Below are 23,811 nucleotides of genomic sequence, written 5' to 3' on the forward strand. Positions count from 1 at the left end.
CAGGGTCTCTTGTCTCTGTTGGGCTTGGCTGGCTGGTGAGCCTTAGGAATCCTCCTGTCTCTGTCTCCCCAGCCATAGAACCACAAGCACATGTCACCATGCCTAGTATTTCATGTAGGTGCTGGGGATTGGAAGCAGGTCCTCATGCTCGTGGGGCAAGCACTTTATCCACTGAACCATCTCCGTAGACTTCCATGTAACTGTTTCATGGTGTACTTTTTCCTGGTTGCTTCAAGGTTGGCCACAGAAAGCCTTATAACAGCAGAAAGTGAAGCTAAGTAGTAGTCAATACTTTTTTTTTTTTTTTTTTTTAAATATTTTGACCAACAGACTCAGCTAGATTAAAAATAAAAATAATTGATTGGCTTACCAAATAAAATATATAAATGATAGAAGTATATCCTAGGAAGCAAGGGAGAAAGTCTCTCTCTCCCTTCCTCCTCCTCCCCTGTCTCCCCTCCCTTCCTCCCTCCCTCTCCATCCCCTCTTTCCTTTCTTCCTTTCTGTATTCAAATTACTATGTCAGTGTTCTTAATGTGACCCCAAGACCACAACTGTGGACTTGGTATGCTTGTGCTCAAGTCTGGAAATCAGAAAGCAAATAATGTTCTTTCTTGCATGTTGCATCAGGAAAAGCTTAGTCAGGGGCCCTGTTTGGACCATAATTACCAAGAGAAGGGTTTTATAGTTGATACAGTCTGGACCAGGTGTCCACTTGGTCCCAGAAGGTAGTGTCTATATAGTCCATCCTGAGTCAGTTACTCTTCCTTGGGAACACTTTACCTTCCGTGAAATGTTCAGGTGTCATCGACACTAAGCAGTGCTGGTGATGCTACCATTGTGATCGGCAGGCCCCTGGCCATGCTGTACAACTATAGACTGCCACTCATTAGCTTCCGTTATAGCCACATAGCAGGTACAGCTTGATAGATGGGAACTTTGGAAAGTTGAAAGAACTGCAAATCAGAAGCCATGCATGGGCCAGCATCGGAATGTTCTGAGGTTCTGGGAGAGAAGTTCACATTCTGTGTCAGTTTCTTTGTGATACTGTGACGAAATACCCAGCAGAAATAATTTATGAGAAGACAGTTTTATTTCCACTCATGATTTGTGAGGGTCTCAGTCTATCTATCACGGCAGGGAGGGCATGGCAGAATTCACGGTGGTGGCAGCATGTGGTAGAGGCTTCTCACATCACTGATGAGCAGGAAGGAGAGAGTAGCCAGAATTAGGGACCATGCTAAAACCTTCCATGTCCCACCTCTAGATGTTTGCTAGGTCCTATCTCTTAAGGCTCTACAGTCCCCTTAGAGCCCTCAGTGGCTGGGGAGCATGCACCCAAATCATGGGTCTATGCAGACTCTTCAGATTCAAAATGCAGCGCTCCTGAACAGACTTGGAAAGGTGTTACAGCTTGGGCCAAGAAGAATGTCATTAATAAAACATGAATCTGTGTCCTTTCTTTTGGATAGCACCACATACAAGACAGAAGGGCATGTCTGTATAACTGTGTACTATGTGTCCCTTTGGGGGAGTGTGTGTGTGTGTGTGTGTGTGTGTGTGTGTGTGTGTGTGTATGTGTGAGTGTGTGTGCGCGTGCACACGCACATGTGTATACTTGCGTGTATAAAAGCATGTATATTCTGCATGTAACCACAAGCCTCCTAGGGTTTTATTTCTTCCACTGGGGTGTAAAGTAGGGGTGTTTAAAGCTGAGGCCAGAAGGCAGGACATAAAAGGCACCCACCACCTCAACTCTGCAGCCTGTTCAGATTGCCACACTTCAGACAGGAGCCTGCTACCCTATTACCTGAGGCCTAGTGGGGAGATTCCTAGCTTTGTTGCTGATTTCAGGTAGGGTGTGTTTTGTGGTGGAGCCTAGAAAATTTGCATGTCCAACAATTTCTGGCCAATGGCAGTGTTGGTAGTCTGTTTACCACACTTTGAGAAGTGCCCCACCCCCTAGTCTGGGTGAGTGCTGCTGTTTGGGTTCCTTTTCTCATGCCCAGCTCTGCTCTTTCTCTTTTTGCTGGGGCACCTCTGCTAACAGATAAAAATATAGGATGCCCAGTAAAATTTGAATTCCAGATTCAGAAAACTTTTTTTTAGTACAAGTATGTCTTTTTTAGTACAAGTATGTCTAAGATGTATAATAATAATAATAATAATAATAATAATAATAATAATAATGATAAAAACCCCACATTCATCTGAAATTCAAATGAAATGGGCATACTGCATCTAATATGGCCACCTTTTCATCAAATTAGGGTCAAGTGTCTCTCTCCTGCTGCTTCTCTGTGATTGAATAGGCCACAGCTGTTGATGAAGCCGGCCCAAAGAGGGCTTGTGATTTTGGGGCAATCCACCTGCTCCCCTGAGCTCAGTGAAGAGGAATTGGTTTGTGTACTCTTCAGTGCTCTTGCTGGCTCTCTGTTCCTGTCTCTCTGTTTGTCTGTCTGTCTTTCCTTCTCATGATTTCTTTACATCATCTCTTTTTGGGGGGGGGGGTGGGGTCTTAAAGGCAGAAATCTGTGATGTGGGGGACTGATCGGGCAAAGATCAACTTTTGGCAGTGGTAACAGAATCCAAGAGACGGACGACATCTCAGGGTAGAGGGGATGAGTGACATTTTGCCTAGAGGAGGTGGAGATCACCAGCTGGCACCCCACATATTATGGGTTGGGCTGGAGTGTTCATGTGGTTGCTTCTCATTGTGTTGGAGTTGTTGGAGTTTGTTCAGGGCTTGAAGGAAATTGACTCCACTTGGTCTCTTTAGCTGGCAGAGGGAGCCCGCTGCTATGGGTTTATCACAGATTGAGAGGCAGAGAAAAACTTGAGCAATCGAAGGCCTCCTGGAGACTTGGACTTGGCAACCTCCTAAATGGCCCCATTTGTCCCCTTTGCTTGCCAAACTGTCTTGGTGCTGAGAGCCGTGAGGATGACAGCAGAAGGCCTAGCTGCTTCCTTTCCCTCCCTTCTCACCAACTGTTGGTCCAGACCCACGTCCCCCGCTTCCCTTCACTCTGAACCATTTCTTGTCGAGGGTCCTGGCACTAAACACCAGATTCTCCAAGGGCAGGAGGCTGGAGCCACACAGGACTGAGATGCTGATTTCCCTGCACATTACCCCGGGTTCTGGCCTTGGGGGCTCTGTGCACATCTCCAAGCTTCCAGGGCCTGTTCTCCCCACTTCCCTGCTTGCATTCTTCATGGAATGGAAAAGGGAGAGTGGGTTCAGGATGGTAGGGTCTTCGTGGGGCCCAGCAAGCTGCCTCTGGAGCTTTCCCTTCCCTTGACATGCTCACTTTCCCCGCAGGATAAAGTGGTGTGCTTTTCTTCTCTGTGGGTCATGAAAAGCTGTTCCTTGTTTGCACTTGTTAGACCCAGGCATAGTGCTGGGGAGCAGACATCTGCAGGGAGAAGGCAAGATGATGATCCTTGCCTTTGCTGATGGCTGGCGACTCCTGTTGAGCATCTGTCAGCATTTTATTGAAGCTCTGGGAAGACAGAGCTCTCTATTTGTTAAGTGGGGACACCGAGTACCAGAGACATGGCCAGTGAGCCCCAGGTCACATGATAGACTAAGGGACTGAGCACAGCCATGTGACAGATGGCTCTCACAGCAGCTGGACTGGCTTCCTCCTTGCCAGCTCAGGAGCCCCTCTAGCCACAACTATTGAAAAGGTCTGTACCCTTTTACCTTCTGTTCTCTGGCTTGTATCCTCACCCCTACTTCTCCTGCAGAGCCTGGCTGATCTAGGGTCTGCCAGGGAAATGTTCTAGATCTAGATCCTTCTCATATTTTCCCATTTACGTTTCCACTCCTTTTCCAGCCTTGGAACTGGAGACATTTTGAGAGGCTCCTTGGATTTTGAGGCCAGCTGAAAGATATGCAAAGTTCCCAGTGTCATTTGATCTTGGAGCCAAACTTATTACAGAGAAGGCCGCTCTGGATGCTGGTGGTAATTGGAGCAGTCCAGGAGGCTTCCAACAGCTGGGGGGTCTAGCTGGAACCCTCAGCTCAGTTTTGGGCAGATCATGTTATTTGTAAGGAAGTGAGCAGATAGTGACATTCCCCCAAATCTCTGTTCCCCAATCTGGGGAGGTAGGGGCAGGGTGGGAAGCATGCTGCCTTGACCATGTCACTGGGGTTTCTTTCTGATGTCACATTGGTGTGCTTACCATTCCCATCTTGACTCTGCCAGTCACATGCCAGGAGATATGCTCCAATATAGTTGGAGCAAGGATGAGAGCTCTATCTACCATCCCATGTTTAACAGGGCCTTGGAGGATATGGATGAATAAAGAAATAAAATTGCCACATTAGCGATGGATGTTCTCATTGGAGAGACTAAACAAGGCACTGTCTGCAAGTCTCTGCTGTTGAGTTACTGGGTCGAGACTTTCTGTGTAGTTGCATATACAAAGAGGACAAATCTGTGTGATCATAGCAAAAGATGGCCATGGAGAAGGATTGGGGGTGGCTTTGGGGATGCTGGAAGTGGGAGATAGGTTCTGTACATGCCCACGTGGAATTGAAATGAATTATTGCCCTTGCTTCCTTCTGGAGGAAGATTTGAGCAAAGTGGAGTCTTTAAAAATCCTAGTGTTTGCCAGGGATGTACCAAAGTACCAGAGACTAGGCAGCTTAAGACAGAAATAGCCTCTTATAGTTCTAGAAGCTGAAAGTCTGAGGTTGAAGTGTCAGAGGGACCATGCTTTCTTTGTGCTCTCAGAGACTCAGATGAGCTGATAAATGAAGTCACATGGCCAGGACACTCTCCTGTAGGAGGTGATGGTTGCCTTAGACATGATAGGGAGAGAGGTATCCGTTAGTCCAGGTTGATGGAAACCTCTGTGGCCAGGGCACTAGGGCGAGAGAGAGAAGGGGGCTCCTGTGGGGGTTAGACTTGGGGCCACATCAGCTCTGAGGCTTGTGGGTAGAGAACAGGCCTGCTCCTGCTCCTGGCTGAGTGTGGGAGAGCTGGGCACAGGTGGTCACAAAGCAACGTCACAGGTACTAACAACAGTGGGTGATGGCATGCTAGATCAGGAAGAGAAAACTTCACAAGGTGGGTTCTGCCTGGGGATGCTGGGAGGCAGGAGAGGGGCAGCCTGTTGGCCTTTGTTCTGACGTGATATTGAAGAGTCCAGGCAAGAACAAGATGTCTCACACTCAGGAGACTCTTCCTCCTTCTCCCTGAGTTCTGGCTTCTTTGAGCATCAGGCTAGGGTAGGGATCATTGGATCCACTTTGGGTTGGGAAGAGCCATGTGTTCCAGGATTTGGGCGACATTCTCCAAGGTGCTGGTTGGCAGGAAGCAGAACCTAGTTCCCTGCCCTGATCCTGGATACTGTCTATCAGCACACTCCCTTCCTCCTTTCTGCTTTTCTGATAGCAAGAACCAGTTAGTCCAGACACTGACATTGCCAGTGTCTTTTTGAGTTCCTTGTGTCCATTTGTCTCTGAGTTTTTTTTTTTTTTTTTTTTTTTTGTTTGTTTGTTTGTTTTTTGAGACAATTCTCACACTGTATTCCAGGCTGGACTGGAACTCACTGTGTAGCTCAGGTTAGCCTCAGACTTGTGATAACCCTCCTGCTCTAGCCCTCTAAGTGCTGATATTAGAGATGCGTGGCTGGGGCTTTTCTTAAATTGTGCTATGCCTGGCTCTGCCGGTCTCCCTTCACTTTCTATTCCCTCCTTTCCTGGCTTCCTCAGGTTCTAGGATCTGCAGTGTGGAGCTTCTATGCCCCAGGCAGTGCGGAGGAGGCTGGAGCAGGCTGCCAGACTAAACTGTTTCCTCCTTGGGTCTTTTCCTGACACCAGGTCCCGCCTGGCAGACTTCCACGCCAACTGTCGAGCCTCCTACCGGACACTCACCAGCTGCCCTGCGGACAACTATCAGGCGTGTCTGGGCTCCTATGCTGGCATGATTGGTAAGCTCTCCTTGCGTTTCCTGAGCTTTCAGTGCCCACCTCCCCAAACTCACTAGGGTGGGGATTGCTGCAGACCAGCCCAAGGCCGGTGAAAGAGATTCACAACATAGCCTTGCCTGTGGCAGATTCAGACAGAGCATTCAGGGGAAAGCAGAGGGAGACTACTCCTTATCGGGAGGGGCCTGTTTCTTTGTTACAAGGCTTTGGAAATTAAGCTACAGCCTTCAAGGCACTGCGAATCAGTCTGGACTCTTATATGGGAGCTTGGTATTTCTATTTCATAGGCAAGGAAACCCATGCTTAAGAGAAACAGTTCTTTGACCAGGTTCACTTATTTGGTAAATGCTGAGATCCAACCCAGGATGAGTGCCTTTATCTTTTTGATTCTAGAAGAATCACTCTGCATGTTTGTGAGGGAGAAAGCAAGGACCTCAAGGCTGGGCCTGAGCTGCTGGGGTCTTTTCTGCCCTTCTGATGACACTGGTGATTCTCTAGGCCGTTGGCCTTTCTGGTTCTGGGGACTCCACGGTCACCAGGGGTAATTGTGCTCAGAGTCAGGATTGTAAGTTGTTTGTGTTTTGTGTGGTATGTGTGTGGGGGCAAATATGAACCTTTGTCCTCAGCATCATCTTTTCCTTCCCTTCCTCACTCCCAGGGTTTGATATGACACCCAACTATGTGGACTCCAACCCCACTGGCATCGTGGTGTCTCCCTGGTGCAACTGTCGTGGTAGTGGGAACCAGGAGGAAGAGTGTGAGAAGTTCCTCAGGGACTTCACAGAAAACCCATGCCTCCGTAAGTCTGGGGAAAACTTTTCCTATCCCCTTCTGTCTCTTCTGTCCCCTGGCCAGCACACACTTCTGCCACCTGGGAGGGAACCTAGAGCTGCCCTGTCATTTTCCTCTCATCTTTTTGGGATGGCCAATGACACCTGTGAGGCTTCTGTATCATATAGGACTTCCCACAGAGGCCTGAAGTTTTGAACTCTTGGAGATTTCATACAGAACTGTCAGTGGGCTGCCTGAGCCTACCATCTGAGTCCCCAAGCCCATGGGAAGCCAAGAGAGAATGAGATTTGTTGGCTCTTCTGACAGCATCAGCCAGTTGCCTTTGGAGACAGAGTTTTCTCATGAGGACCACAGGCACCCTCTCCATGTAGTGGGTCTTTCCTCTTGGAATTGGTGACTTAAAAAAAAAAGTCATTTAACTACTGGTCCAAAGGCTGCAGAGAGACACGGTCCCAGTCAAGTTCAGCTTCCTTTGGTCTTTGCAGCCTGACATTCCTTGCTGATTATGCCACTGCCACATCTCTTTCCCTGTTCTTCCTCCCCCACTTTCCTTCTGTTCATCTCTCTTTACTCCCCTTCCCTTCTGTCTGGCATTGGGGATTCAGAGATAGATTACAGCGCCTGTAATTAAAGAACTGTAGCTAAATGGAGGTAAACAGGAGTCATCTGTGATCCCAGCGCAGTGGAAGTTGTAGGCTAAAGTTCTCTATGGTGTTAGAGTTTAGATACCCAAGACCTCCTGGACAAGAGAGGACTCAAGGCTTCCCAGAGGCTGTATCTCTTGAGGATAGCTGGGCATTAGCCCGTTGAAAAGGCGTGGACCATCTGGTGGTCTATTCTGACAGGTTTCTAGGGCTCCCTAGGAGAACACAGACTAGAGATTACAGAGGAGAGAGCCTTGTCACATAGCATTGAAGGTGCACAGTAGCATGTATCTGGACTGGAAGATAGTATACTCCTTCTGTAGATCTGAAAGCTTTGGGGTTTTCTTGCCTAAAAGTCATGGTGGTTGGTGGTAGTGTAGAGTAGTTAAAGGGTGCTGGCCAGCAGCTGAGCAGTTGGTGTTGGCATCCAGTCCAACCTGGTTGTGGGTAGATGTCATTGGGGTTATGGATATGACTTGGGTGGGTGACCTAATGCTGAGAATCCCATACTGTAATGGATTCCCATGGAAGAAGACTGTGTTGACTAGGGGACAGTGACTAGAGGTAGAATCATGACATGACTAGGACGTAGACTCAGATGATGACATCCTTGGGGAGGCTTCATGGGCTACTGCCTCCCAAGGTTCTTCTGCTTTGGAGGACCTAGCTATAGAAGACATCTCCAGGACTGGCAGTAAAGGGTAGAGAGCATTGTTGATGGTAGGACAGTATGTGTAGTCCAGAGACATAATGACTTGTTGAGTTTTAGGAATAATTTTATCCAAGAAGTGCAGTCAGTTTCTCCCAATGGATTAGTGCTAGTTGGTTGCATGGGTTATGGAGGCCATCCAGGAAAAGTCAGTGATGAGGAGAGGGAGAATGGCTGAGTCTGGGGTGGGGATAACATTGCACCTGAGTTGGCAAAGGAGCTGGAAGAACCTGTACCCAGGAGCTATAAAGATGGGGCCTTCTGCAAGAGATGTCTTCAGTACTGACCACCAAGATGTTCCTGCCATCTTGGCTTGGCCAAGTGTCTCTAGACTTCCTGGCTCCATTCCCCTTTTCCTTGTAGCAATTCTCATCATGTTATTTTTTCCATTTTAATTTTCTGTCATTTCTAGCTTTTATCTTGTGTTTTCCTCACCAACTGAGAGAGCATTTTACATCTGAAAGAAGACTTAGCAAAGTCAAACTCCAGTGTTCTACCATTTGTCTCCAGCTTCTAGGCTCCTTTGGGAGGGTAGTAGTTAGGAAGGAAGTTCATTAGGAATGATGGAAGTGGGCTCTGATTTTGCTATTTCTATCTGTGCTCTATCCAGGGAATGCCATTCAGGCCTTTGGCAATGGCACAGATGTGAACATGTCTCCCAAAGGCCCCTCATTCCCAGCTACCCAGGCCCCTCGGGCGGAGAAGACTCCTTCATTGCCAGATGATCTCAGTGATAGCACCAGCCTTGGGACCAGTGTCATCACTACCTGCACGTCTATCCAGGTGAGGCTGTGTCTCTGAAACTTGGGAACTGGAACTTGGGATAGCTCAAGATCTCAGAGTGCACCAGGATGTCAGACATGATATGGGAAATCACTCAAATGGGGCCATTGAAGGAACACTGAAGGTTCCTTAAGATTAGGAGCTCAAGGGGCGGGGAGTTGGAAAAGAAGATTTTTTTAACCTCTTTGTTCATTTAGGCATTTTCTTTGCAAATATGAAAATACTTGCTACCTATCAGTATTGTATTAAACAGACTGGGGCACAAGAGAAAGGTAATAGTTATCATGCTGGTGATTCTCATCTCATTGAATTCACAATGAGGTGACAACATTCCTTTTTTTTTGAGCTGAGGATCGAACTCAGGGCTTCACACTTGCTAGGCAAGCACTCTACCACTGAGCTAAATCCCCAACCCACAACATTCTTATTCAACATTCAGGAAACTGATCCAGAGGTCTCAGGTGACATACCCATGATCATGCTACTGACAGTTGGTGGTATGAGATTTCAAGCCTTTATCTGACTCTTAAGAGCTACAGTGTTCATTGGATGGTCTATTCATCCATCCATCCATCCATCCATCCATCCATCCATCCATCCATGCAATGTGACTTATAGACCCAGTATAAGCTGTATCTTTTATGAGCTTCTAGGGAAACATTGGTGAGTGAGATTGATACTATCTTGCATTGTACAGTGTGCTGACTAGAATAATGTCAACTTGACACAAGCTATAGTCATCAATTGAGAAAATGCCCCCCTAAGATCAGACTCTAGACCTAGAGGGTCAGTCTGTAGAGCATTTTCTTAATTAGCAATTGATGGGGGAGGATTCAACCCATTGTGGGTGGTGCCACTCCTGAGCTGGTGGTTCCGGGTTCTATAAGAAATTAGACCAAGCAAACCATGGGGAGCAAGCCAGTAAGCAGCACTCCTCCATGGCTTCTGCATCAGTTCTTGCCTCCAGGTTCCTGGCCTGTTTGAGTTCCTGTTCTGGCTTGATGTACTACAGTGTGGAAATAAACCCCTTTCCTCCCCAACTTGCTTTTGGTCATGGTGTTTCATTGTAGCAATAGAAACCCTAACTAAGACATATAGTCTTTACAGCCTTAAAGGTCAAACAATGATGTCCTTCACTGTAGTAGCTTGTCTGCTAAAGAGGTTGATCATAAATAGGCCAGATGCATATTCACTCATACGTACACACACACACAGACACAGATCTTAGACACACACAGATGCAGATGTAGACATAGACATAGATACACAAACACACACACACACACACACACACACACACACGCACATTTAGAACAAAATATTTGGAAGAAAACTTAGTCTAGAATGCCAACATGAACAGAGGGCAAACAGTGAGGTGTGTGTGGAGAGCACAGGAGATGTTTCAGGCAGGAGTTGTCTGGAGGACACCATCATGGGTACAGACAGCTAGAAGGTTTGGGAGGACCTGAGATGGTGGGCGGTGGGCTTGTCCAATCAGCAATGTAACATTCAGAGCACTAAGATGAGAACTTGGACAGGTTCCTCCCCAGCACCCATCAAGTCACAACTCTCTGCTGGTGACCCTGATGGTTAGGGAAGCCACTGTTCCTTCTGCTCCTTGCTGGGGTCTCATTAGCAGTGACAGTGGCCTTTAGTATCTTCAGTTGGAGCCTTTCTATTCCTTACTTCCTCCATTAAGGCATAGTGGTGGGTGAAGGCACTCATGTCATCTTTGGCTACCTCCTGGGCATACCTGAATGACTGCCAGGGGAGGGCTCAGGTTCCCTTCCCCATAGACAGCTGTCAGCTCAATTTCATGCTAATGTGGTAGACAGGAAGATAGGAGTTGTGCCACCTGCTTGATGACCAGGCTCAGGCACACTTTGCCTGTCCCATGCCTTACATAATCCAAGCTTCTTGGGGACAGCTCACCTGTGGAGAAGCTACATTAGCAGAAGGCAGTTGCTTCCATACCCTCCGTGTGAGCCCTTGTGAGCATGGAGAAGTTCAATGTTGCAGTGTGAGCCCTCACCCCAGACTCTTCAGTGTTTAATAATGCCAAGTCTCATTGTTTCTTCTTAGGAAAATTCTTTACGTATTGATTAATCAATTAATTATTGTTACATGTGAGCCTGTTTGTGTATGATGTGTATACACAGGTACACATGCCATAGCACATAGGTATAGGTCAGAGGACAACTTTGTGGAGTCAGTTCTCTCCTTCTACCACTGTGTAGATTTCTGGGGCTCAAACTAAGATGGCCAGGTTTGCACAGTAAACACCTTTACTGTCTCTGTCACCCCATGGATCCCCCATTCTTTGCTTGTGTTTTGGGTTGCTAAAGCATCCTCGCTTAGTTTTCCCCCTACAACATGGGCTTTCACAGGCTCCAGTCTGGGGGCTTGTCTTAATCTTGATTTGATTCCAGGGGAGATGATGAATGATCTGTATGGGAGATGGTATGAAAATGCATTGTATACTGAGGAATGGTGCCCAAAGGCAGGGATTATAAAGCTCTGGTAGATGGGAGGCTCCTGAGCAGATGGTTCCTGCAGGCCTGGCTCCAGGGGTTGTCAACCTGGCACCTATTGACTAAGTCATTGAGCAGGATACCAGGGACAGCCCTTCCAGAAGACAAGGAAGAAAATCGGTATTTAGGAGATACCAGCTCACCCTTCCACTTTGGATTCCTTCTCAGAAATGCAAGGCAAATGCCTCTTAATCACTGCTTACTATTTTTGCCAAGTTGCTCTGTCCTGGTTCAGATCAGGGCTAGCCTGGGGGCTCTTCATCTTCCTACCCTACACCCCTCCCCCATCTATCAATTCTGCTAATTTGTGATATCTCTGACTGATAGGCTCTATGATGGTCCTGATGGGACCCTTGAGAGTTCAGTAATACACGACTATAGAAAGAGTCCCTGAATGCAGGCAGAGTAGGAAGTTTAGGTCAGGGTTGGGGGAACCTGTGTGCTCCAAAATACGGCTCAGAAGAGGCCAGATTATGTTTCCTACCTCCTTTCATCTGTCTTTCCTTCCTTGGGGGAAGTTCAAGGAGCCCCTAGAGACAGCAGCCTGATGGGAACCCAGAGAGTGTCTAGATGTGAAGACTGGAAGGATCCTTTAGCATCTCTTTTCCAAACTGAAGGGTCCCATGGTGGGCAGTGACTTGTTTGTGACCTCATGACCGCTTGGTGGTTGAGCAGGGCCAGGACTTGGGCCCCTACTTGACTTGTGCATCCTCTCTCTCAAGTCTGCTCTGCACACAAAGTGCGTACAGGGTTGAGAACTCTTGTTCCCATTGAAGACTTGCTGGACAGGGATGCAGGAACATTATATAGCAGAGGGGAGCCCTGAGCTAGGACTTTGTCCAGCACCTTTGATGTAGTCTCAGGTTGTATATTAGAAACAACTGTGGCCCCCTTCCTGTGGCTCTCTGGCACTTGGAGAGCTTCTGGCGTATTCTGACCTGGTCTCCAGCCTCAGGATCTGTCTATAGCTGAACCTTGTCTGAACGTTCTTGCCTAGCCCTCCACCTCGCTGGTCTCCATCTGGGAGGTAGGCCGGTTTTAGATAACCAAGGTCTTTGTTTCTGAAGTCTGAGGCAGGAGGCTGTGCCCCATCACATCCTGGACAATTGAAAAGAGGTTTAGAAGGTTGCTGTAAGACCCTCACCTGATGCCTGAAGCAAACCTTGCAAGCAGCAGCATTTCTCTGTCTCCACTCATCCTACCCTCTTACTGTGTGGGTCTCTCTCCCAGGCCCATTAGTACTGGAGCATGGGGCTGGGATACACATTAGCACATGGCTTCATTTATTCAATAGAAATTCTAACTGCATATCACTTTATCCTGGATACTGAGACTGAGAGCCTTATTCAACCTGTACCCTGTTCCTCATAGCAGTGGGATAGAAAGGAGGCGCAGGTGGTCTACTGAGGTTTAGGGTGGGAGGACTTGCCTTATGTAGCAGTGGAAGCTGGGGACTAGCCAGCAAGGGGAAAGCTGCTGCCTGGCCTGGAGAAATTGGGGGAGCACTGAGTACATGATTTGGAGTAAACAAGGGTGTGGCAGGCAGAAGGAAGGGCTGAGCTGATGATACAGTGTTTGCATATTGTCTCTGTGTCATAGGCAGCATTGTAGGCAGTTATGACGGTCATTCCGGCTACAAAGCCTTTAACGGTCACTGCTGGCACTTTACTGAGCACAGTTCCAGACCCATGGCTTTGACTTGGAAGAAAAACAGGCATTGGTTTGGCAGGACAGTGAGTGCTGTGTGGGGAGGCTTGGGTCCTGGGTATGTGTAATAGGCAGAAAGTGGTGAGCAGCGAGCCCTTGACAAACTTGAGCTAGGGGGGAATGTGGGATCTGCTCAGAGCCAAGAGTGTAGGAGTCAATCCAACAGCAGGTAGGAATTGTTTGGCAAGGCAGAGATACAGAGTCAGGGAAGCCTGTTGGAAGATTCTTGGGATACACATAGTCACAAGCGTGAAAGGAGAGATTAGGTGGAGGGGTCAGGGAAGGAAGCAGGAGAAAAAGTGAGGGTCATTGTGGGTGGGGAACACAGGAGAGAGATGGTCCTTGGCCTGTTCCAAGGGAACAGGTGAGAGAGAAGGCCAAGGGATTAAGGTTGGTGATGCATTCCAGAACAGGAGTAGGGTACTGAAGAGAGCTGGCTGACTCTCCCTGCCCAACAGACTGGCATTGGGCCTTAGTCACTAGTATCTGAGCCAAGCCAGAGAGACTCTTGGGACTTATAGGCTCGGCTTTGGGACTAAGCATGGGGACTTCTTTTTAACTTCCTGGGCAAAAGAGACCTCCCTGGGAGAAAGTTCTAGAAGGATGAAACTTGCAGGTGTCACCCCTTCCTGTGTCATCTGCTTCCCCACCATGCTTCTGGTGGCTGTTAGCCAAGAGTTAGCTCATCCCACAAAGACCCTCTGCCCCACCTCCATGCGATAAGGGTAGGTGTTGGAAGTGCTGTACCAATATCCACCGGCCCTGATCCTGCCTGCCTTAGGAGAGGTTCTGAGCAGGGCAGGCACAGGACTCAGAGGACAGAGCAATGGTGTGTGTGTGTGTGTGTGTGTGTGTGTGTGTGTGTGTGTGTGTGTGTGTGTGTGAAGGATTGGAGGAAGATGGCCCCCATCCTGGGATTATGGCTGCCTAGAGACTCTTGTGTATAGGTTTATTTTTCAGATTATGTATGAGCTCCAGGACTCAGAGGACAGAGCAATGGTGTGTGTGTGTGTGTGTGTGTGTGTGTGTGTGTGTGTGTGTGTGTGTGTGTGTGTGTGTGTATCTGTGCCATGTCACAAATGTAGATGTCAGAGGACCAGCTTTCTCTTTCTACCGTGGGGTTTTGGGGACCAAACTCAGGTTAGTAGACCCTTACCTGCTGAATCACCTCATCTCCTGGGCTGAGATACTTAGGCGGGAAAGGGAGCAACCCCAGCAGTGAGGGAGGGAGGCAGTGGATCTGAGCCTCTGTGTGCCAGCATTAGGTGGTAGAACTTCCATCTCTCTGTTCCTCCCCACCCACGTGCCATTTTCAGAAAAGCCAGCCTGGGACTCCCCTCCCACCCCCTGCTGTTTTGTGTGACTGTAACTGGGCAGCAGTGGGGGCTTGGGTTAGCTGTTGGAGGGTCACCACAGCCATTTGCTAGCTACTGTTTCCTGGAAGCAGGAGGCTGAGGGTTGTTTCTCCAGCCTTTTGCCTCCAGAGTTGCCATTGTGCAGACAGGGTAGAGGAGTTCTTGGAGAGAGCAGGATGCTGCCCTGAGTTTCCCATCCCTCACTGGTCCCAGACTGCAGGCTGATGTGGGTTGTACCTTCTGACCTTAAGGCTCCTTCTCTGTCACTAGGATGCTTGGCTCCTGGGTTCTGGGTATAAAACTACTTGGTGCTGCTTCATGCTTTGTGTGATGAACAGGTGATTTTGAGATCTGTGGTGCACAGTGTCTGGCACCAACACCACTTAGTGATGTATGTATATCTGTCTAGGTTTATTTGATAGTGGAGGAAACCAAGGGTCAGTAAGTTTGTCTTGGGTAATCAGCAGGAGCAAGTCTTGAGCTCAGAACTCTGTCTTCTTAGGTCTCTGCTTCTTATTTTCTTCCAGACTACCTTAGAGCAAGGATTTAAGTCCTGAAGTATAGATAATCAAAGGGACTAGGCAGGTAGAGAGTTCTAGAACTAGATCTTGTAGCTCATGAGGCAGCATGGGCAGATCTGACAGGTAATCCTCACTACATGGGTGTGACCTCTCATGGCCTTGGACTCTACTGTCTTTAGGTTCTGAAGGATTCTTCTTTCTGGTTGGGAGAACTTGCTGGGCCCTGGTCACTCTGGGGAGGAACATAGGCCTAGGTCAGGGGCCCCAGAGAGCATGCGTGTTCGGATCCTATCTCTACACTCCTGGTTGAGCTGGAGAATGAGGTTCTGGCTTGAGGCCTGTGAACACTTTTGGCTTTTCCTTGTGGTTTGAGCCTGGTGTAGAATCCTGTGTGGCCATCACTGTCTAAGTCTAGGAGCCCATATGGGTTGCCTGAACATTTGTCCAGTCACAGAGTGCTGTGGCTGCCCCACCTTAGGTAATTGTTTAGTTGAGTTGTTCTATTGGATCTTAATTTTCTTAAGGCAATAGACTATTTTAAAACAATTTTATGTGTAACTCTAAAGTACATTAATAAAACAAAGACAGAGCACCTTTGATTGGAATAAGACAAGGACCTTGAATCCTGTGGGGCTGCCCTACTCTGTGATTTACATGGGCTGCATATCTAGTAGGCATTAAAATGGGAGTGGGGAGGGGGACATGGGATTAAGCCATGGAACCACTGAGGGCAGGCCAGCCTTGCCACACCCTATAATTAGAATAGAAAGTGGTGCTGGGTGCAGAGAGATTCTTGGCTGTACACAGGAAGGACAGATGTGATGTGGATGGTGGGGATTAGAGTTGAGGAGGGTGCCAGGTGGGAGACTGTGAAGACAGTTCATCCTCTGAGATGAGATGACATATTCTCCCTGAGGTTTCTGCCCAGAGCAAGTGGCTCTGTGCCTTGAGGAGGAAAGGCCCATCTTTGGGGATGCAAGGATGTAGAGCCCGTGAACCTCTGAAGAGAACAGCAGTTGGTGGCTTGGCTGGGCCAGATTTTGTCACCTGGGGACACTGGTACTGTGGTCTTGAGCAGGGTATCTCCAGTCTGGGTTATCACCACCCTTTCTTGGCCTGGATCTCAGTGTGACAGCTGGGGCCTTACTCAATTGACCAGATGCCCAGGATGATGGGTTGCCCATGGTGTCCAAAGGATTATTGATAATTCTGGCCAAGAACAATGACTTCCACATAATTTCTTGGGCTTCCTAGGTGCTTCTAGGGGCCAGAGTATCCTCCCTCCCCCAATTGCTGTGAGAACTGAGGTATTTGAGGCCAGGAGAGATGCACTATATCCCCAGTTTGTTCTCATGGGTCTCCATCACAGTGTTAGTAACAGAGAACTGTGGATTGTGCAAATCCTTTGGTCCTGCTGCCAAGTAGTTAAGTCAAGGTAGAGAATTCTGGAGCATCACCAAATCTGCTTTTCTTGCTCATTCCTCACCTCATCTGCAGAGGGCCCAGGTGCACACATCTGTTTGGCATGGAAATGACCAAGCACAGTTGCTAGATCGATCCCTAACGTTAGTGACAGGCATCACTAATAAATCACAGCTCTCATCTCTCCTGAACTCAGATGAGGGCTCATAATCTTTTTCTCCACAGCTCTCCAGCAGCAATGGCAAATGATGAGCTGGCACCCAGCAGCCATTTTTCTCTGTGGCATTTATTCATTTGCACTTGCGTGCACTTAGTAAAACATTAGCTGAGTTGCTCTTAGGAGAGCCAAACACGGCTCAGTGCAAGGAACAGGCATGTTCTCCGTCTTTGGGGACTTGTGAGTAGTATTTAGAGATGTGGGTGGCCGGTGACCACAGGATGCAGAAAACTGGAGACCCACGTTTTCTCCAGGAGTCCACAGGAGCCAGGATAAAAAATTCAGAGTGTTTCAGAGGTAGCAGGATGCTTTGTGCTGCATGGGACCCAGCCAGGGAGGCCTATTGTGTACCCTGTGCTTAATGGTGCTAGCAGTAAATGACAACACTGGATAAAGCCTGGACCCAAACAGCCTGCTAACCTGTCATGCTTTCTTTTCCTAGGAGCAAGGGCTGAAGGCCAACAGCTCCAAAGAGTTAAGCATGTGCTTCACAGAGGTGAGTAGGGGCACCGTCGGGAGGCTGTGCCCAGAGGAGTTGAACTCTTTAGGCGAGAGTTGAACTCAGAGCCCCTGGGTCAGCCAAACTTCCAAGCCCACTGGGACCTGAGTGAGAACTCACTCTATTGGGGTGGTAAAGGCCACAGCTGGAGTCTGTGGGTGTCTCCTTGTGGATGACAAATACCTGTTCCCAGCTGCGGCCTTCCCACAATCCCCTCTGAGACAAACGGCTTGAGCACTTGCTTGGCTCCAGTTCTGTGGTGGGTACAGGGCATGGAAGTAGAGAAGGACCCAGACTCTTGAGGAGCCCCCTTGCCCAGGACTGGGAGTGACTCAGAGACCCAGGATGATAACTTTGAGAAGAAAAGGGTGGTACAAGAGTCTGCAGAAGGGTAAGGGAGAAGCTCTGTCCGATGTGCAGGGGTAGGGATTTGGACAGGACGAGTGTTCTATCAATCAGGAGCAGGGAGAAGGTGGCCTTCTCCCTTTCCTATCAATAATCAGGCTCTTATGGACCCCAAAGCCCCATTTCTTTAGAATCTTATGTGTTTGTTTACTGCTTTTGAAATAGGATCTTACCTTATGGTTCTCACTGGCTTTGAACTCACTTTGTACCCAAGGCTACCCTTGAACTTACAATTTTTCTACTTCCACCTCCCAAAATGCTGGGATTACAAGCTTGTGCTGGGGTGCCTATGTTCTGACGCCTTCCTGGGGCATGTATCCCCATTCCCAACATGGGGACTACTGGTCCATTTGCTGAGGATTGCTGCCCATGGCCTTGAGGCTTAGAAGAGACAGAGTCCACCATTTGTCCTGTCTTGCCCAGTTCCGTGGAGGCACAGCTCTGCCTTCAGAGTGTAAGGGAGGCAAAAGAGGGCCTCTGTATGGTGAGAGACAAGGCCAGAGAAGACAGTTTTCTGTGTCCATTTCTTTGACTGACCACACCCTCCTGATGGGTTTCTGTTGTTTTCCTTGTATGTGTCTCCTCCTCTGCCGTGGATCAGCTCACGACAAACATCAGTCCAGGGAGCAAAAAGGTGGTCAGACTGAACTCCCGCTCCGCCAGGGCCAGACTGTCGGCTGCCTTGATGGCACTCCCACTCCTGATGCTGACCTTGGCCTTGTAGGCCTTTGAAACCCAGCGCAAAAGTTCTTCAAGCAACCCAGATGTGATTCCCGCCTGGCAAAATGGAGACACACACACACACACACACACACACACACACACACACACACACACACTCCCTTTGCACAAAACAAGACAAAACTGTTTTTTTTTTTTCTTCCTACATTGTCTCTGAACCTCTCTCCCCCCAAGTTTCTTCTCTGGAGAATTTTTCTAAACAAAACGGACAAGCAGGCGGGCAGCCTGAAGCCTGCCCAGAGGTCTCCTGCAAGGGACACCTAGCACCAAGGAGGGCTCAAGGCTCTGGAACAACTCTTTTCTCTTTACTGGTGTTTTCTCTTGGGACCATATGACAGCCTGCTGCGGAAGGGACTTTGCTGTGCCTGGTGTGGACTGGAGAAACAAACAAACAAACACTTGCAGCTGTTTCTTGAGCTGCCTACTCTGTGGACCTACCTGCCCAGGGACTAGCAGAGAGTATTGGTCAGCAAGGAAGCAGGGCTGGCCATAAGGACCTTGTCGCCTCTTCCTCTTGGCTTCAAAGATGGAGATGGTTTGCTGCCACGCCCAGCTCTTCTGTGACTGAGTGGGTCTGGGTCTGGAGTGGGCATTCCCACGGCTGCTCCGGGCCACAGTGCCTGTAGCATGGATGGGGTTAGGAGCTGTTACAGGAGGAAGCTCCCCCAGGGAAGGAGCAGGCCTTGCTTGGCACCAGCTCCAAGATGCGCCTTCCTCCTTCATGCCAGGAATCTTGAAGTCAAAGAGAAATGATCCTCTGTTGGCTTTTTTTTTGGATTTTTTTTTTTTGTGGGTCCATTTGGCGGGTCTCCCTCGGGGAGAAGGGTTGTTAAATAGGGCTGGGGAGACCCTAGCTGGCCTAGCTGGACATGTGTCCATAACACTCTGGTGGGCTCCCAAGCTTGCCTCTTCTCTCTTCTCCTTTTTCCCATTTTCTCTTTCCTCATTTCTGAGATATTCATCCACTGTCTGTACATACTGGGCCTCCTTTCTCCACATATGTGTATATCCATATATCCTGTGATGTCTTCTTTTTTTCATTTTTTTTTAAAGAAACAAAACTATGGAAATAATACCCTACAGATGAGCGAAAATGTATTATTGTAAAGTTTATTTTTTTTAATAATGTTGTCTATGATGGGAAGAAAGGTACCAGGTCCCCTGAGCTCTGGTCCAATTGGGCTAATGGGGCTGTGGCCGGGGACTCCCGATTGCATTCACTCTTAACCAAGCTCCAATAAATGTACTAGGAAGCGAGTTGCCTTCTGCCTCACTCCTGTGTGACTTTGCCTATGCTTTGTTCTTGGCCAAGTTGACCACCTGTTGAATGCTTACCTGAGGGTCTTGCTCAGCTGGCAGATGTTTGTATATATTTGTATATGTGGACTGGCATGTGTGTGTATGTATCAGTGTGTCTGGTCCACATGTTCTGGTGTGGGTGATAGATGGAACTCACATAGGATATATATATATATATTTTTGACTTGGTGGGTCTGAGGTCTGTGGCTGTGTTGAGTCTGTGGTGTCTTGTCCCCCTTTGCCTCACCTCCTAGTCAGCACTGATGTCAGCTTCTGTAAGACTAGAAGAGAGTTGAGACAGAAGTGGGGTGGGAGAATTGAGAGAGACACCCTGTCATCAATCCTGCTTATGTTTTTGTTTTTAAGCAGCCTGGGTGGACCTTGTCTACCTTATAGGCCACGGGGTGGGGTCTTTTTAGGACTTCTGGTCTACCTGAAGTGTGTGATTGGAACTTTAATCCTTGAGTCTCACCATAGAAAGAAAATAATTCTTAGTGTTTGGAGGTGGTGGTGCAAAAGATCAAGCAGTTTTTTTCCTTCTCTCTACCCTGTTCTTCCATCTCTTCCATTTGCCACACAGACCATAGTTGGATACTGGGACTGCATATACATATACAACATATATAGACAACATATATAGACATACACATGAACATGCATGAGTTGGGTAGGATGGAGAGGCAAAGTCTGGCCTACATCTTTAGGGTTGCCTGTGATCCTACCTTGTCACCCTATTGGGTGATGTCATTTTTCAGTTTCTCAGTCCTGGTTCTGCTCAAATGGCTCTTACTGATTGTACACATGTTAGTAACATCTGTTCACAATGGTGACATTGGCATGTTATGCTCCAGCTTTCTGCCTGGAGGAAGGACAGTAAGCTAGCCAGTCCTCTTCCCAGCCACCTCTGTCTTACTGTGCTGGCCGCTTGAGAATACGTGGTTCTTGTGACCAGCAAAGACTACATAGGTTTGGAAGGGATTTCCTGAGAGCTCACAGAATTGGAAAGGGATCCCAAAAAAAAAAAGGCTGGAGCAGAAAGTAGACAACACCTAAGAAACACTGGGGCCTAGACATGAGATTTCAGCTGGGGACAGATACAGGCAAACTGACCACAGGACCAGGAGCAGGCTGAAGGGACCCACAGAGAGCAATTTTAAGTTGCTTTGAGGTTATTTGGTGACTGAGGTGCCTGTGTGCTTACCTCAGTCATCAGACATTATGACATTAGCTTCCTTAGCCACCGACTCTTGAACATTCCTCATCCAGGGAACATTACTGTCTGCCAGGTTACCATAGCTCATGTTCCCTATTCTAAGACCTTGGCAAGTCTGAAGCCACATCTCAATGCTCTTCACTTGCTGGAGGAACATCTGTCATGGATGGTTATGTTCAGACAAGAGCCTGGAGATTAGTTTCCTATTGGCTCTTGCTCCTGGGTCTCCTTTCTAACAGCAGGTGGACCAGGCCAGGATGAAGGTCTAAGGAAGCCCGAGGTGGGGGTCTGAGGATGTCCAGTGTTCTGGACATCATGGGAACAGTACTACTTGTCTCATTCTGACCTTGTGGTAACCTTCACAGCTGGGTCTCTCTCTTATGTTGAGAGTAGTCATGGGGGCATTGTCTTAATTCCTGAGTCCTCAAACCCTGCACTTGAAGGAAATATAGAACAGGTTTCCCAGGGATGGACTTGAGCCTGATTTTACTGCTGTTTCCAGAAAACAAGCTTTGCACATTATCCTCAGGCCCAGATGTGTTCAAAAGACCCTTCTGACACCAGTAAGCCAGGATGACACCCTTGTGTCATCCCTAGGCTCTCACTAAGGAGATCCTGGTCACTGAGATGCCTGCTGATCTCTGAAGCTTGTAGTTTGACACACCATTTGCTATAGCTTGGCTTTGCTCCAAAGCTGCTCCATAGTGTGTGTGTGTGCATGTGTGTACGCATGTGTGTATACCTTGGTTTCTAGCTATGGACTGCCACACGCCCAAATGAGATAGACTTCCCTTTGCTCCTGGAAGAGCAAAGTTTTAGGCTTGCCTCCTAGCTGGAAAAATTCTTGGACCAAAATTTTCTAATTTGAGGAGTGGACTTAAGCAGCCCCTACCAAGTGGGTTAGGATGCCAGGGGATAAAACCACACACTCCATGTTAATAAAAGTGAATGTATTCATGGCCTGTTTTCCACTCTTATGGGTCTCCATGGGGGTTGATGTTCATCTTCTAAAAATGATTAAATTTTAAAGGAAATGTCAAAGCCATTTGAAACCAACAGTGACAAATAAGACTGGTGATATTCTTTGTGGTAGGTCTAAGCAGTGAAAAGCTGCCTCTTGGTCACTTATGGGAAATCTTGTCATTTTGTTCAACCTTGGTAGCTTCACCTATGAAGTTATATTAGACAAGCACCCGAGTCGTCCTTTTCAACTTTAAATGAGCTCTGAGAGAGAGGGCAAAGGCTCAGAGATGGGAAGAGATGGACAGAAGCCAACTCTAAGGCGGGTGCTAAGCAGTTGGCTTTGTTTTTCTGACTAGTGTGCCTACTGCTCCTTGAGGCAGGTCTCCAATATTCTAGACAAGGACTGTGTGTCCAGTTGCTGAGAGAGGGCTTGAAACGTTTCCGTGATGATGTTTTCTGAAAACTCAGCCATACTACTTTGAGTATCTGCTATATTAAAACAGGTAAATAGCAGAAAGGGCTTGGAGGTCTTGTCAAAGACATGGGCAAGGGGCTGGGGAGGTGGATCATTGCTATAACGACTGCCATGCATGTATAAGGACCTGAGTTGTGTGTTGTGGTGTAAATTTATAACACATTGTTGAGGTTGGGAAGATATTTGGATCCCTGAAGCTTGCTGGCCAGCCAGTTTGGCCAATCAGTGGAGCGCTAGGTTCAGTGAGAAACTCTATCTCAAAAGATAAGGTGGAAAGTGGTCAAGGAAGACATCATATTGACCTATGGCCTCCACACACATGTATTTACATGTACTCATATGCACATGTGAACACACATATACCACATACATGCATACACATACACACAAACACATAACTGAACACAAACTACACAGCGAATCAACTCCTGAGAATGTCTTTTACCACATCCCATTTTTAATGCAAAGTAGAGGTTTTATCCTGTGCCTCCCATGGCAAAAAAAGACAATCCTGCATTTTGAAAGGATCATAATAGGATTATTGAAAACAAAACCCAGAACAGTGAGGATATTTTGAAATATGCATATCTGAGAGATTTTACAAATGCTCATGTGTCCCTGTGCAAGATGCTATTTTGAAATTGTGTAAAAATCACCCCTCCATCGGTCGAGACTCAGGCAGGTTCATGCCATGTTTCTATTGTATATATTGAAATAAAGATGTTTCTGTCTTGGCACAGATATTGAAGAAGGTGAGTGGTGGGATTCAAACTCAAATTCAGGGGCTAGTACCAGAGGTGTGTTCCAACTGTTCCAGCAGGCAGCCAGTTTGAATTGAATTGCTGCATAGATGACCTGTCTCTGTTGGCTCATAGCTGCTCAGGGAGGGACAGTCACTTCCCTGGGCTTGTTGGTGCACCCTTCTCTCCATTTTCAACATCCTCATCATTATACAAATGATGGGTAAGGGTACCAGACCACTGGCAGACAGAGAGCTGAGTGTATCTGCAGGAACCTGCAGGACAGTGAGGAGGGAGTTCTCCAGACAGTTTCATAAAATCAAGCATGGTGTATACTTGAAAGAAAAGAGAAGGGAAAAGGGGCTGCTACTCAGTGACAAAGAGCTATGGCTTGAGGTCTTGCTGGTGGACAGGGGAGGATGCAGCTGGGCAATCCACAGTAGCGTCACCATCTCAAATTTCCTAGAGTAGATTCATGGCTTAGTTGGGAAATGGATTTTGTGGGAAGATGGACCCTTTAGGAAAGAAGCTGACCATCTGGGATCCTGCTTTCTTGACCTTAGACTGTTCTTGTCTTGGGGGCCCGATGGTTAAGAGGAGAGAGGCTGAAAGTGATGTGATTTTGGGACTCAAAGTGATGTGGTTCGAGTTCTAAATCTGCCACTGACCAACTAAGATATCATGTCCAGTCCCCTTGAATTGTCTCTTATAGGAAATGATGATATCAATGCTGGCTTTCTAGGAATGGTCAGGATTACATGGGCTCTTCTGTGTGCCTGCCATATAGTGGCCACTAAGCCATGCACTGTCTTACCCAGGGGTCAATATCCTGGGCCTCCCTGATTCCCTCAGCGCCTG

The 23,811-nt window shown here is 47.8% G+C and overlaps 1 protein-coding gene across 3 annotated transcripts in view; it reads left to right on the forward strand.

Moving 5' to 3' along the window:
* Positions 1 to 18,355, forward strand: part of Gfra2 (GDNF family receptor alpha 2) — a 95,933-nt gene extending 77,578 nt beyond the window's left edge. For all 3 annotated transcript variants that reach the window (XM_036199422.1, XM_036199423.1, XM_036199420.1), the window contains 5 exons: positions 5,831 to 5,940; positions 6,596 to 6,736; positions 8,693 to 8,865; positions 17,061 to 17,114; positions 18,124 to 18,355. In XM_036199422.1, coding sequence (XP_036055315.1) covers positions 5,831 to 5,940; positions 6,596 to 6,736; positions 8,693 to 8,865; positions 17,061 to 17,114; positions 18,124 to 18,246 — 601 coding nt within the window. In that variant the 3' untranslated portion in view covers positions 18,247 to 18,355. The remainder of the gene's footprint in view (positions 1 to 5,830; positions 5,941 to 6,595; positions 6,737 to 8,692; positions 8,866 to 17,060; positions 17,115 to 18,123) is intronic.
* Positions 18,356 to 23,811: the final 5,456 nt, after the last annotated feature.

The sequence above is a fragment of the Onychomys torridus genome, chromosome 9 (assembly GCF_903995425.1).
Source record: "Onychomys torridus chromosome 9, mOncTor1.1, whole genome shotgun sequence".
In the NCBI taxonomy this organism is placed as follows: domain Eukaryota; kingdom Metazoa; phylum Chordata; class Mammalia; order Rodentia; family Cricetidae; genus Onychomys; species Onychomys torridus.